The sequence below is a fragment of the Perognathus longimembris genome, chromosome 2, assembly GCF_023159225.1.
Source record: "Perognathus longimembris pacificus isolate PPM17 chromosome 2, ASM2315922v1, whole genome shotgun sequence".
NCBI lineage: Eukaryota > Metazoa > Chordata > Mammalia > Rodentia > Heteromyidae > Perognathus > Perognathus longimembris.
The window spans coordinates 140,109,590-140,122,808 of NC_063162.1; the positions used below are offsets into that span (position 1 = coordinate 140,109,590).

At 40.1% G+C, this 13,219-nt stretch overlaps 1 protein-coding gene across 1 annotated transcript in view; it reads left to right on the forward strand.

Annotated features, from left to right (window-relative positions):
• Nucleotides 1-4,159: 4,159 nt before the first annotated feature.
• The window catches only part of Agbl3 (AGBL carboxypeptidase 3), a 39,522-nt gene continuing 30,462 nt past the window's right edge, over nucleotides 4,160-13,219 (forward strand). Inside the window, exons 1-4 of the mRNA XM_048337710.1 lie at nucleotides 4,160-4,222; nucleotides 5,450-5,510; nucleotides 7,018-7,203; nucleotides 12,744-12,851. Coding sequence (XP_048193667.1) covers nucleotides 4,160-4,222; nucleotides 5,450-5,510; nucleotides 7,018-7,203; nucleotides 12,744-12,851 — 418 coding nt within the window. The remainder of the gene's footprint in view (nucleotides 4,223-5,449; nucleotides 5,511-7,017; nucleotides 7,204-12,743; nucleotides 12,852-13,219) is intronic.

The window sequence follows — 13,219 nt, forward strand, 5'->3', positions numbered from 1 at the left end:
GGCCCAGGACTGGCCAAAAAAAAAAAAAAAAGAGTAAGACAGATTATGGTAGTCGATGATAAAGAAATGGGCCCTGTAAATTTAAAGAGGGTAGAGTAAGCTGGTCCGTTATAAAAAAGATTTATTAGCTTCATTCGTTAACTAAATTAGCTCATTAATTAAGATTAATTAGTTTACTTAAGGCTTGGCTGTATTGGTGGTGAGGTCTGGTGTCTGGTCTGGCATTGGGGCCAATAAATTAGTTAATCAATTAATTCTGTGTCTAGAAATCCCAGGAGCAGTGAGCTAACTGGAGATGCTTCACATGGAGGAGCTATTAGACTCCTGCCACACTTTCTTGACATAGGGACAATCCCTCTTCCAATGTCTCTCTTGTTTACATAGGGCCAAGAGGAAACCCTGTGGGGAAAGGGGAAATTTCTGATTTCAATGGCCAGGGGGGTGTACAATCAAAGCAGGTTCTATTATGGGGGCCTTTCCTGAAGTCACTGGGTTGTTTGGCCAAACTGGGGTAAGACTTCCCTCTAGTGGCATTGCCATCAGCGATCACCTTACTCAGTCTGCTCCTTGTTGAAAGTCGTCGTTTGTTTTTCCATTTTAGTCTCCTTTTGTTTGTCATTCCTACTTGAAGATTTTTTAAGTCCCATCAACTTGTTCTGAAATGGGGTGTCTGGTTCGTTCTCAGGGGCTAACTAGAAGATGAAGTTTATGATCAAGGTAGTTGGGTTTTTTTTTTTTCTTTTCATCAAGTCAAGAAAACAAATCAGACATGGAAAAAGGAGCCTAAACTCTCAAGGGCACTTTCTGACACTTTTCTAAGAGGGGAGAGAACAGAGAAATGTCTTTGAGGTCTAAAGGGGTGCTAAGACCCTCTGGATCCCACAGGGCCTCAAAGAGAGGAGCGTTGAGAGGATGGGGAAGATGAGGATTCAGTGTCAGAAGACCTTGAGGGGAGCAAGCCCCAGAGAAGAATCCAGAAGTGGGAGGGGCACGTGAACCTCTAAAGGTTTGAGGAGAAGGACAGAGAGGGGAGGAAGGGGAAGATACAGATGGGGAGAGGGAGGAGGAATTCTGAGGGACCTGAAAAGGTGGACAAATTGAGGGATGATCTACAGGGAGACCATCTGCAGGTTGAGAGGGAAAAGAGAAGAAAGTCAGAAGGAATGTGACAGGTCGATGCGAAGCCAGAGTCTTTTTTTTTCCTTATTTATTATCAAACTGATGTACAGAGAGGTTACAGTTTCATACATTAGGCATTGAATACATTTCGTGTACTATTTGTTACCTCCTCCCTCATTTCCCCCCTCCCTCTCTCCCTTGCCCTCTCCCCCATGAGTTGTTCAGTTGGTTTACACCAAACAGTTTTGCAAGTATTGCTTTTGTAGTCATTTGTCTTTTTATCCTGTGTCTCTCGATTTTGGTATTCCCTTTCAGTTTCCTAGTTCTAATACCAGTATATACAGTTTCAATGTACTCAGATAAGTTACAGTGATAGTGCAGGTACAACCACAGGAAGGGGATACAAGAGGATCACCAACAATAGAAGCTACGGTTTCACATGGCATGTTGAAAGTAATTACAACCGTGATATATCACTCATTTCCATAACATGGAGTTCATTTCACTTAGCATCATCTTATGTGTTCACAGGGGCATAGATATTGGGCTGTTGTGATCCTCTGCTGTGACTTGCCTAAACCTGTGCTAATTATTCCCTATGAGGGAGACCATAGAGTCCATGTTTCTTTGGGTCTGAAGCCAGAGTCTTGATAGGAGGCCAGAAGGGCCTCTAAGCATTTGTTTAGTCAGCAACAGTAGAGATGGGGTTGCAGCATAGTATTAAATTTGAGAGTGGAGCTGGGAATATGGCTTAGTGGCAAGAGTGCTTGCCTTGTATACATGAAGCCCTGGGTTCGATTCCTCAGCACCACATATATAGAAAAGACCAGAAGTAGCACTGTGGCTCAAGTGGCAGAGTACTAGCCTTGAGCAAAACAAAGCCAGGGACAGTGCTCAGGCCCTGAGTTCAAGCTCCAGGACTGGCAAAAAAAAAATGAAAGGGAGAGAGAGAGAGAGAGAGAGAGAGAGAGAGAGAGAGAGAGAGAGAGAGAGAGAGAGAGAAGAAAAAAGAGAGAAAGGAAGAAAGAAAGAAATTTAAGAGAGCCTCCTTCAGCCCTGCCATCCTGATCAGGCAAATTACATTGTGGCTAGGCAACATTACTGTAGAAGATTAAGGTCTTACCTTTCAGGTTAGGCTTACCCATCTTTTTTCAGTTTCAAGGAAACAGCCCAAAGGAACTGATTGAGTGTTACCAAAATGACAGCCCAAAAGAGAGCAAGGGACCAAACTGGGGAGGAATAGACACTTTGGGCCTGGAGCTCAGAGGAAGCACCCTCCCTTGATCAAGGAACTTGTCATTTGGGCATCCCAAAAGTATGGAGAGAGTTCCAAATTAAGAGGTCAAGGAACAACCTCTCCTTAACAGAGCTCGAATACAGGAAGGATGGTGACAGGGTTCTTCCCAGGGTTCTAGGTCCTAAAGAAAACTGCCATCATGTCCTGAGAAATGTCATATTGTCTGAAAAGCCAGAATGAAAGGAAGACTTAGCAAATCTTTGCTTGTCCTGCAATGGAATCAACTGAGTGATAAGGGAGGGGTTTCTTCCTGCATGGACCATCAAGAGCTTCTGTGGGGTCCCTGGATGGGAAAAACCATTCACCAAGAGGCAGCATCGCAAGCAAGGAAGCAGAGATTTGCCTTATTTTCCAAGAGAGGAAAGGAGCCAGATGGTACAGCATGGGCCATGGTGGAGTTCAGGCCAGGGTTTGTAAGCATTTAAGATACAGAAGGAATGCACTGCTGCCTTTCTGTAGTTTTGAATTTAGAACACAGAGTCCTGTTTGAGTTCAGAAGAACTGGTTTCGCAAAACCAAGTAAAGCAATCTTTCTTCCAGACAAATTGGAGTCCTTTGGAAAATGGAGTCGGTTAAGCAAATTAGAGGTGGAATTCGTATACAAAGTATGCCTTTTGTAGAGAGGGAAGTGAGCCAATAGGTTCAGAATTGGTAAAGTCCTTTGGTCTCCTCCAAAACCATATAATTATTCCATTGTCATAATAACCACATAGGGAAACAGTAGCATCTATCATTGCTGCACTGATTTCAGCACAAATAATAGAATTGAATTTAGAAGTTATTTATGAGACAATATTAATCAAAATATTAGAGAAAAGGCAATAGCCACTTGAAGTTTTGGTCAATTAAAAATTAAGGGAGAAGAAACTCTAAAAGTATATTACTAGTTGGGTGCCAGTGGCTCACACTTGTAATCCTAGCTATTTAGGGGGCTGAGATCTGAGGATCTCAGTTCAAAGCTAGCCCAGGCAGGAAAGTCCCCATGAGACTCTTATCTCCAATTAACCACTCAAAAGCCGGAAGTGGAGCTGTGGCTCAAAGTGGTAGAGCGCTAGTCTTGAGCAAAAGAGCTCAGGGACAGCACCCAAGCCCTGAGTTCAAGCCCCACAACTGCCAAAAAAAATGTTATTACTACCACTGGAGCATACAGGGGTTTGAGTAATCAAAATAGAGGGCAAATATGAAAACAGAACAATGACACTTGTTGAAACTGTTTGGGGAAGGAGGGAGGAAAGACAGGCAGGTTGCTAGATAGAGTGATATTGATTGGAATCCATTGTAACCCTATGGAAATGTAACAATGAAATTTCTGTGTAACTAACGTAAGCCAAAAAGTCTGTATTATTACACTTAATTGCCTTGAATAAACTGTAATTTTTTTCTTGTTTTATAATATCTTTCATGCGTTAGGATAATTCTAAATGTACTATCACTATATAGTGTCTGATTCTAAAGGCTATATAATCTGGAAATTTCTTTTTCAGTTAAATTACTTATTTGATTTGTCTTTTATTGTGATTTGTCTCATAGTAATGAAGTATATCTTCAACAAAGGTTTTATTAGCTCCATCCTAATTTAGATTTTACAGACTTGTCATTGTTAAGATAATTGAACTTTCCTTAACTAGTCACTTAATGTAAAATATGCCTTCAGCTTAACAAGAAAAACCATCAAATTTCCTTAGAAATTGTTTTACAGCTTGTCCACATAATAAAAGAATTTCAAGCCAAACACTGGAAGAGATGTCAGAAGACTCAGAAAAAGAAGACTATTCAGACAGAACAATCAGTGATGATGATGACTTGGTATGTTTTTCTCAATCTCTATCTTAGATTTTGAGATAAAAATATACATTCACATATTGTAAAATCAATTTGATGTAAAACCAGTTAGATGGATAATGGTAGAGGAGGTGAGAATGGTTGGAATACATTACAGACAATGAAATCCCCCTAGTGTAACTAATATATGTTAACTATAATTCCAGTAGATGTTTCAATCATTGTCATCCAAGCTGGGAAATAATATGACTGAAAGTTATTGTTGGGTACAATATGTCCCGTCTTAAAAGAGGAAAAAACTATACTGATGTTTTCTTTAGAGAATATTTTCAAGTCTTTGGGGCCTTATTAAAATGTGTGCATTAAATTATTAGTGCTTATTTTTATAATTGATGTCCACTTACTAACCCTACTGTGTCACATCCTAGTCTATATCATACTAAAATCACTTAAGTTCTAACTCTCTGGTGTACCCCAGGAATAGTGAAAGTTCAAATGGTTCTGATATTACAAAACAAATGAAGGAAGAAGAAAAATGTAGTCTTAAAAAATATTTTGTCTGTCCCTCATCCATATTTCTGAGAGATTTTCTTCAAACTTTATGAAATTATAAATTATCATATGTATAAAATTCAGAAATATGCTCCCTAAAATGATGCTTAAGCTTTTAAGCTCATGGTTTTCTGTGGGGTTTTGTTGTTGTTGTTCTTTATATTTTTTGTTTTGTTTTGTTTTTGTGATTATGGGGCTTGAACTCAGGGCCTGGCCACTGTCCCTGAACTCTCTTTGCTCAAGGCTAGCACTCTACCACTTTGAGCCACAGCCCTACTTCTGGTTTTCTGGTGGTTAATTGGAGATAAGAGTCTCACAGACTTTCCTGCCCAGGCTGGCTTTGAACCGTGATCCTCAGATCTCAGCCTCCTGAGTAGCTAGGATTACAGGCCGAGCCACCAGTGCCCAGCTTAATTTATTTTTAGTTTCAATTGTTTTCTCCAGTTCCGAAGCCTCTTTAAACACTGGTCATCTGCTAGAGTCACAATTAAGACCACAGCCAGCGGAAGAGGAACAGTGGAGCCGCAAACCTGATGGCCCCAGGATATGGGAGCTACTACTTTGAGACCAGAAGCCCACAATACATTCTTTAACTTTATTTATTAAACATTAAAGATATGTCCTGAATTCCAAGTACTAAGATGCGGAAAGATTCTAAATTTGAAATGATTTTCAAATTTAAACTTTCTCTTGTTTCAGGATGAGGATACACTCATAAAAATTTTAGATGAGGATATTCATCAGTGTGCACTGCTAACAGGTTGGAACTTTTCCTTTTTTTTTATCATGCGATCTTAAGTGGATAAGAAAAATATAAACAAGATCAGATTTAATAAAAATAATAGTCATATTGATGGATAGAGAATGAGAAATTTATACTCACTTGCATAAATATGTTTTAGAGTTTAAATTCTTCACCATGGTGTTACCTAAACCCAATTTAAATGTAAATGGTGGTTCACTAAGACTAAAGGTCTTCACTAAACATTAGAATTGGCCTTGTGGCTGGCACCACAGGCCTATACCTGTAATCCTAACTCAATAGCCTGAGATCTGAGAATTGCAGCCCAGGTGGAAAGTCCACGAGACTCCTATCTCCAATTAACCACAAAAAGGCAGGGGTGGATCTGTGGCTCAAATGGGAGAGCACTAGCCTTTACCAAACAAGAAAAAAGCCCAGGGATATCACCCAGTCCTAGAGCTGAAGCCCCAGGACTGGCACAAAATATAAATTGACTAGATAGATATGATAGATAGATAGATAGATAGATAGATAGATAGATAGATAGATAGATGTAAATGATTTTTTAAAACAAAATGGTATCCTGGCACAAGTGGCTAGCCTTGCTACTTAGGAGGCTGAGATCTGAAGATCATGATTCAAAACTCACTGAGGCCAGGCCATGTCTGTGAGACTCTAATCTCCACTAAAATCACCCTGCAAGTGAGGCTGTGGCTCACGTGGTAGAGCACTAGCAAAACAAAGCTTAAAGACAAAGCCCAATTTTTTTTTTCAAATTTTTATTATCAAACTGATGTACAGAGAGGTTACAGTTTCATACGTTAGGCATTGGATACATTTCTTGTACTGTTTGTTACCTCCTCCCTCATTCCCCCCTCCTCCCCCTTTCCCTTTCCCCCCATGAGGTGTTCAGTTCACTTACACCAAACAGTTTTGCAAGTATTGCTTTTGTAGTTGTTTGTCTTTTTTTACCCTGTGTCTCTTGATTTTGGTATTCCCTTACAATTTCCTAGTTCTAATACCAGTATAGACCGTTTCCAATATACTCAGATAAGATTACAGAGATAGTGTAGATACAACCACAGGAAGGTGATACAAGAACATCATCAATAGTAGAAGCTACAGATACACATGGGACTTTGAAAGTAGTTACAACTGTGATATACCAATCGTTTCCATAACATGGAGTTCATTTCACTAAGCATCATCTTATGTGATCATGAGGGTATAGAGCCCAATTTTTTAAAGTAAGAAAACAGAAAGAAGCAATGGACATTTTTAGAGTACTGGTTGAGAATTCAGCATGAAGTCATAGTATATAAAGTTGACAAATATTTCTGCTATTATGAAGGTCAGTTGTCACCATTTTTAAAAAATATGTTTATGTAAAATGCCATGAATTCTTCAATAGTAATCATGATACCCATGAATTAAATAGCACTGGAAGAAAAGCAGGAATTCAATGTAAAGCGCAGAGGAGCGGGGCTTTCCTTCTTGTCACTCCTTGTGTTTGAATCTTTTCCAGCTGATGCCCTTGGCAACCCCTTCTTCCCCAGGACCACGCAGATTCTCTTGGAGTATCAGCTGGGCCGATGGGTGCCGAGGCTTCGAGAGCCACGAGACTTATACGGCGTCTCTTCTTCTGGCCCACTGAGTCCTACACGATGGCCCTACCACTGCGAGGTCATCGATGAGAAAGTTCAGCATATTGGTAGGTTTTTTAGCACTGACAGGGACTCCAACATTAGAAATTTTACTTTGTTAGCATGCTAGAGTGCACATTCCAATAGAAAGGGGACCTTTTTGAATTTTCATTCAGACCACACATTGTTTTCCTCATTTCATCAAATTAGGTTTAGATTGTCACGCCACACTGAGTTTACTGAAGATCCTTAACTTGAGTTTCATCCAAGCCGGGGTTCATAGATGTCCTTTTATTTTAAGCCTTTGTGGGGGTTTCATACAAATGAGTGTTAGGGGGTTGGTTGGGTTTGGTATATTGGTTTGGCTTCTTTGGCCATAACCAATGTCAGCAGGGCCCACAAGTGTCTCCAAGTGGCCGTGGGCATTTGTGGAGGGAACGGCGCACACCAGGCCCTGCAGGGGTGGGCACTACAAACAGAAGGAACCTTTAGCAACCAGAGTGGTGGTGGTGGGGTGAGGGAGGGAGCACAAGGGGTGTTCTGTTGTCAAGAGAGAGTTCTTCTCATGCTAATGGTGACAACCGCTAACAGTGGCACTGGTGGTCCTGGGTGTGGATAACATGGCAGACATAGGACCATACCCGTAGGACAAGCAGCACAGGTGTCAGAAGCTTCCCAGTTCAGTTGTCAAAACGAACATGTCTGGAGACATGAGACTTGTCCTCCCTCCGGCCTATGTGATCATAGATGTAGAAAATCCTAAGCAATCTTCCAGGAAACGTTAAGAACTAATAACTGAGTTCCACAAGGTTGCAGAATAACAAGGTCAAGATATAAAAAGCAATTGTATTTCTGTGTAGCTGAGATCTGAGAATCTCGGTTCAAAGCCAGCTAGGGCAGGAAAGTCTGTGAGAGACTTACCTCCCATTAGTCAGCAAAATGTGGTTCAAGTGATAAAGAGACAGCTTTGAACAAAAAAGCCAAGTGACAACATGAAGCTCCAAGTTCAAGTTGCAAGATTAGCGCGCGCGCACACACATGTGCGCAGACACACTCACACACACACACACACACAAATATCTAGATAAAATAGATGGCTAAATAATATACCATGGAAGGTTTCTTACATCATGATAGAAGTCCTTCTCAAATGATCTATCTGTTAAAGGCAATTGCCATTAGAGTATGAACTGGCTATTTTGTAGAAATTAACATGCTGATTCTTAAAATCACACAGAAACCCTGGTCTCTCCTTCCCTTTATTAAAAAAAAAAACTTGGAAAGAACAAAGCTGAGAATTTACACTTTCTGTTTTAAAGACTTAATAGGAACTCACAGTCATTTAGATGGTGTGGTTCAATCATGTGGCTAGCTACCTAGACCAGTGAACTGTTGGTTTCCTAGAAGACTGTTAGCTGCTCCTGCTGCCAGGTTTATATAGAAGCCGGCAGTACAGCCTTCAGGATGCAAGTGCTAGGGGTCTGGTTTTCCTCCGCAGGTGTGCTTGGTTGGCTGGCAGGTGCAAGAAAAGTCTTTCTTTTGTAGTTTGCCCAAGTGATTTGTTGTCAGAAGGGCTGACTTTGTAGTACTTTGTGAACTCTGTATGTCTCTTAACTAAAGTTGGAAGTCATTTTCAGAAGTCTTAAAGCCATGAAAGTCAGAAAGCTAAGAAAACGATTCCAAATTTAAGGAGAGTAAAAGTGCAGGATAATCAAAGGCAATGTGTGACTTTAAACTAGATCATTTTACTTTATAGACAGCATTATTGGTACAACTGGAAAAATTCACACAGATGTCTGAGGTGCACTATGATTATATAGGAGGAGTTCTAATTTGTAGGAAAAATACAGCAAAGGATTTGAAGAGGGTCAAGTATGTCAACACATATTTCAGGGTACAAAATCTTTATTGTTGCTGCAACTTTTCTGTGTGTTTTCCATTGTTGCAAAATAATTTTTTAATTTGTAAAGATATAAATGACTTCTATGCAGAGACTATAAAGCATTATTGATAGAAATTTAAGAGACATAAATACAGAGCTATAACAGATTCATAGTCTCATTGTTTTAAAGATATCAGTTACATCAGAAATTAATCTGTAGATTAAACTACTATGTATGTGTGAAGCGTCATAATGAAACCCATTTAAGTAATTAGCATAAAATAAAAAAGAGTAGTAGAAATGTAAAACACCTGTAGCATAAGGGTACTAGTTGGAGGAAGAAGGGCAAATGGAGAGGACGAAAGTGGGTAAATATGGTCAAAATGCTTTATATACATGTGAGAAAATGGAGCAGTAAAGTTGACACGAGGGGAGGCAGGGAGATGGGATGAGGGAGCGTGACAGAAAGGATGCATCTGTTCGAGGTATACATACATGGACATGTCCAAATAAAACTCCGCTGTACAAACTGATGTTAACTGAAAATTACAGGGGGAAACAAGGAAAAGTCAATAACTGTAATGACCATCAGGTGGCGCCATTACTAAATTAACCTGGAACATCTGGAAATGTACAAAGTATTGTTTTCACGCTGGCCTACATATAGGAATCTAGTTTTCCAGTATCCTTAGCGAGCAAACCATTGTTGATTCTCAAGTTTCAAAAACCTGTCTTTAGCAAGTAAATATATGAAATGGCACTCAATCTTGTTATAACAAAGCATTCCATTATGGTGTGAGTTTGCATTTCCTTGCTTGTAAGTCCCAGAAGTGTTCCATAGACATCTTAAGAGGTGAAATGTAACAGCCATTGCAGTACATTGAGCTCCATAGAGACAGCGAAGGGGCAAGTGAGAGCCGGACGGGCACCGAGCGACTCTGTGCCTCGCGGAGGAAAAACTACACATGGGCAAAAGAGATCCTAAGAAGCCGAGAGGCAAAATGTCATCATATGCATTCTTTGTGCAAACTTGCTGGGAGGAGCACCAGAAGAAGCACCCGGATGCCTCCGTCAACTTCTCAGAGTTTTCTAAGAAGTGCTCAGAGAGGTGGAAGACTATGTCTGCTAAAGAGAAAGGGAAACTTGAAGACATGGCCAAGGCGGACAAGGCTCCTTATGAAAGAGAAATGAAAACCTACATCCCCCCCCCAAAGAGGAAACAAAAAAGAAGTTCAAGGATCCCAACGTGCCCAAGAGGCCTCCTTCGGCCTTTTTCTTGTTCTGTTCTGAGTATCGCCCTAAAATCAAAGGGGAACACCCCGGCCTGTCTATTGGTGATGTTGCGAAAAAACTGGGAGAGATGTGGAACGACACTGCTGCAGATGACAAAGCAGCCTGATGGAAAGAAGGCGGCTAAGCTGAAGGAAAAATATGAAAAGGATATGGCTGCCTATCGAGCTAAAGGAAAACCTGAGGCAGCCAAAAAAGGGGGTTGTGAAGGCTGAAAAGAGCAAGAAAAAGAAGGAAGAGGGGGCTGGGGATATAGCCTAGTGGCAAGAGTGCCTGCCTCGGATACACGAGGTCCTAGGTTCGATTCCCCAGCACCACATATACAGAAAAAACGGCCAGAAGCGGCGCTGTGGCTCACGTGGCGGAGTGCTAGCCTTGAGCGGGAAGAAGCCAGGGACAGTGCTCAGGCCCTGAGTCCAAGGCCCAGGACTGGCCAAAAAAAAAAAAAAAGAAGGAAGAGGAGGATGAAGATGAAGAGGATGAGGATGAATAATAAGTTGATTCTAGCACAGTTTTTTTCTTGTCTATAAAGCATTTAATGTCCCTGTACACAGCTCACTCCTTTTAAAGAAAAAAAATTGAAATGTAAGGCTGTGTAAGATTTGTTTTTAAACTGTACAGTGTCTTTTTTTTTGTATAGTTAACACACTACCGAATGTGTCTTTAGATAGCCCTGTCCTGGTGGTATTTTCAATAGCCACTAACCTTGCCTGGTACAGTACGGGGGTTGTAAATTGGCATGGAAATTTAAAGCAGGTTCTTGGTGCACAGCACAAATTAGTTATATATGGGGACGGTAGTTTTTTCGTCTTCAGTTGTCTGACACAGCTTATACGAAATAATGGTTGTTCTGTTAACTGAATACCACTCTGTAATTGCAAAAAAAAAAAAGTTGCAGCTGTTTTGTTGACATTCCGAATGCTTCTAAGTAAATATAATTTTATTATTAAAAAAAGAGGTTAAATGTAACTTATACCAAGCAATGGCGAAGAAGTGGAGGAAATAGAACCTTCAGAATTGCTGGTGGGGAGTAAATTGGTTTAGACACAAGAGGAAAGTTTCAATAATCCTAGAGTGGCTTTTTTTGCAACAAAAATATATAATTGGATAGAAAGCATTTATGGTAACAAGCCTGTATTACATCATTTACACTTAAATGCAGATATTTACCCTATCTACATTCCATGTAACCATCTACTCATCTTTCTGCCATCCATCCATTTAATCTGCAAACATATAAGTGCCTGCTGCTTGAAATACTATACAAATAACATTTTTAATGACAGAGTAGGATTAAAATGAATGAAAGCTAGAATGAAGTTGGATAAAGCTGATTCTCAAAATATGGTTCTCAGTAAGGAGACTGGAAAACTGAAATTTGACATTTATATAAGTTGTTTTTCCAGTTCTGATAGGGGATATTTGTGTTTCTTTAAATGACATTTATTAAGAAATAAATGATAGCATATGCAGAGGTTAAGGAAATCTCCAACTATTTCTTTGATAAGCAGACTACACGAAGGCAAATAGCTAAAATACCCCAGTGTCTGCAGAAGAGAAACTAATGTTCTAAGTTCGTGATTCATTTTGGCTTGAGTTGATTAATAATTATAAGTTTGCCATCAATTAATATTTGACTGTGTGTAGTGATTAATCCTATGATTCACAGTGATACATATTTTAATTAATATGGGAGTTTATGGGGTGGGTCTCTGTGGGTAGCCTTCCCACATTATCTCAAATGCAATGACATTGCTAGACAGATGTACACATAATGTCCAAAATGTCTGTCTAGTAGTGCTTGTTTCTTATAGCCAGATTCTTGGGCAACTAGGGTAGCTGTAAATGTATGTATGTATGTATGTATGTATGTATGTATGTATCTACACATACATATGTATATGTACATACACACAACTAGCATAGTTTTTCCCTATAAATAGATGACAATCTGAAAGATTTGAACATGACCACAGATAACTTTTAAGACATTAGTAAGAGAAATAAAGCTGGCAGGTAATGTTTTCAAATAAAAGATGGTAAAGAGTCTAAGAATATACACCCTTTTGTGAAAGTAGAAACCTGAAAATGTTTAGACTGAGGGTATCACCATGACCAAGAAAGAGGCTGAAGATACAGTGCAAGAAAGAAGGAAAGGCGGGACAGTGTTCCCAGAGAGGTGACAGAATGACAACATGGGCTTCAGAGGAATAGAAGTGGTAACACCAAATTGATAATGAGCACACAGCAAGATACAAAGGAATATGAGTTTTGTTACAGTGTGATGGCGTTTATTATTGTTTTCAGTGACCCTAGCTTGCTCAAAACACTAAAATTTAGCCTAGGTCTACACTGAATCATTTGAAAATGTCCAGTAACTTTCCCCCCTTTTGTTTTGATGTCGTATTTATAATGCCTCCTTCCCTTCTTTTCCAGATTGGACTCCCTTTTTTCCTGAGCCAGTGTATGCCCCCACAGGCCTGGAAATGGAACCTGCCTATTCAAACTCCAAGGAGAATACTGTAGTTTATCTGGCAGAGGATGGTGAGTGTCTAATAAGATAGGTTGCTATAAACATATCATTTGGACCGGTTCCGATGACTTACACATGTAATCCTAATAGGGCTGGGGATATGGCCTAGTGGCAAGAGTGCTTGCCTTGTATACATGAAGCCCTGGGTTCAATTCCCCAGCACCACATATACAGAAAACAGCCAGAAGTGGCACTGTGGCTCAAGTGGCAGAGTGCTAACCTTGAGCAAAAAGAAGCCAGGGACAGTGCTCAGGCCCTGAGTCCAAGCCCCAGGACTGGGAAAAAAAAAAAAAAGCATAATACCATGTAATCCTAGCTACTCAGAAGGCTGATGTATGAGGATCACAGTTCAAAGCCAGCCTGAGCAGGAAAGTTCATG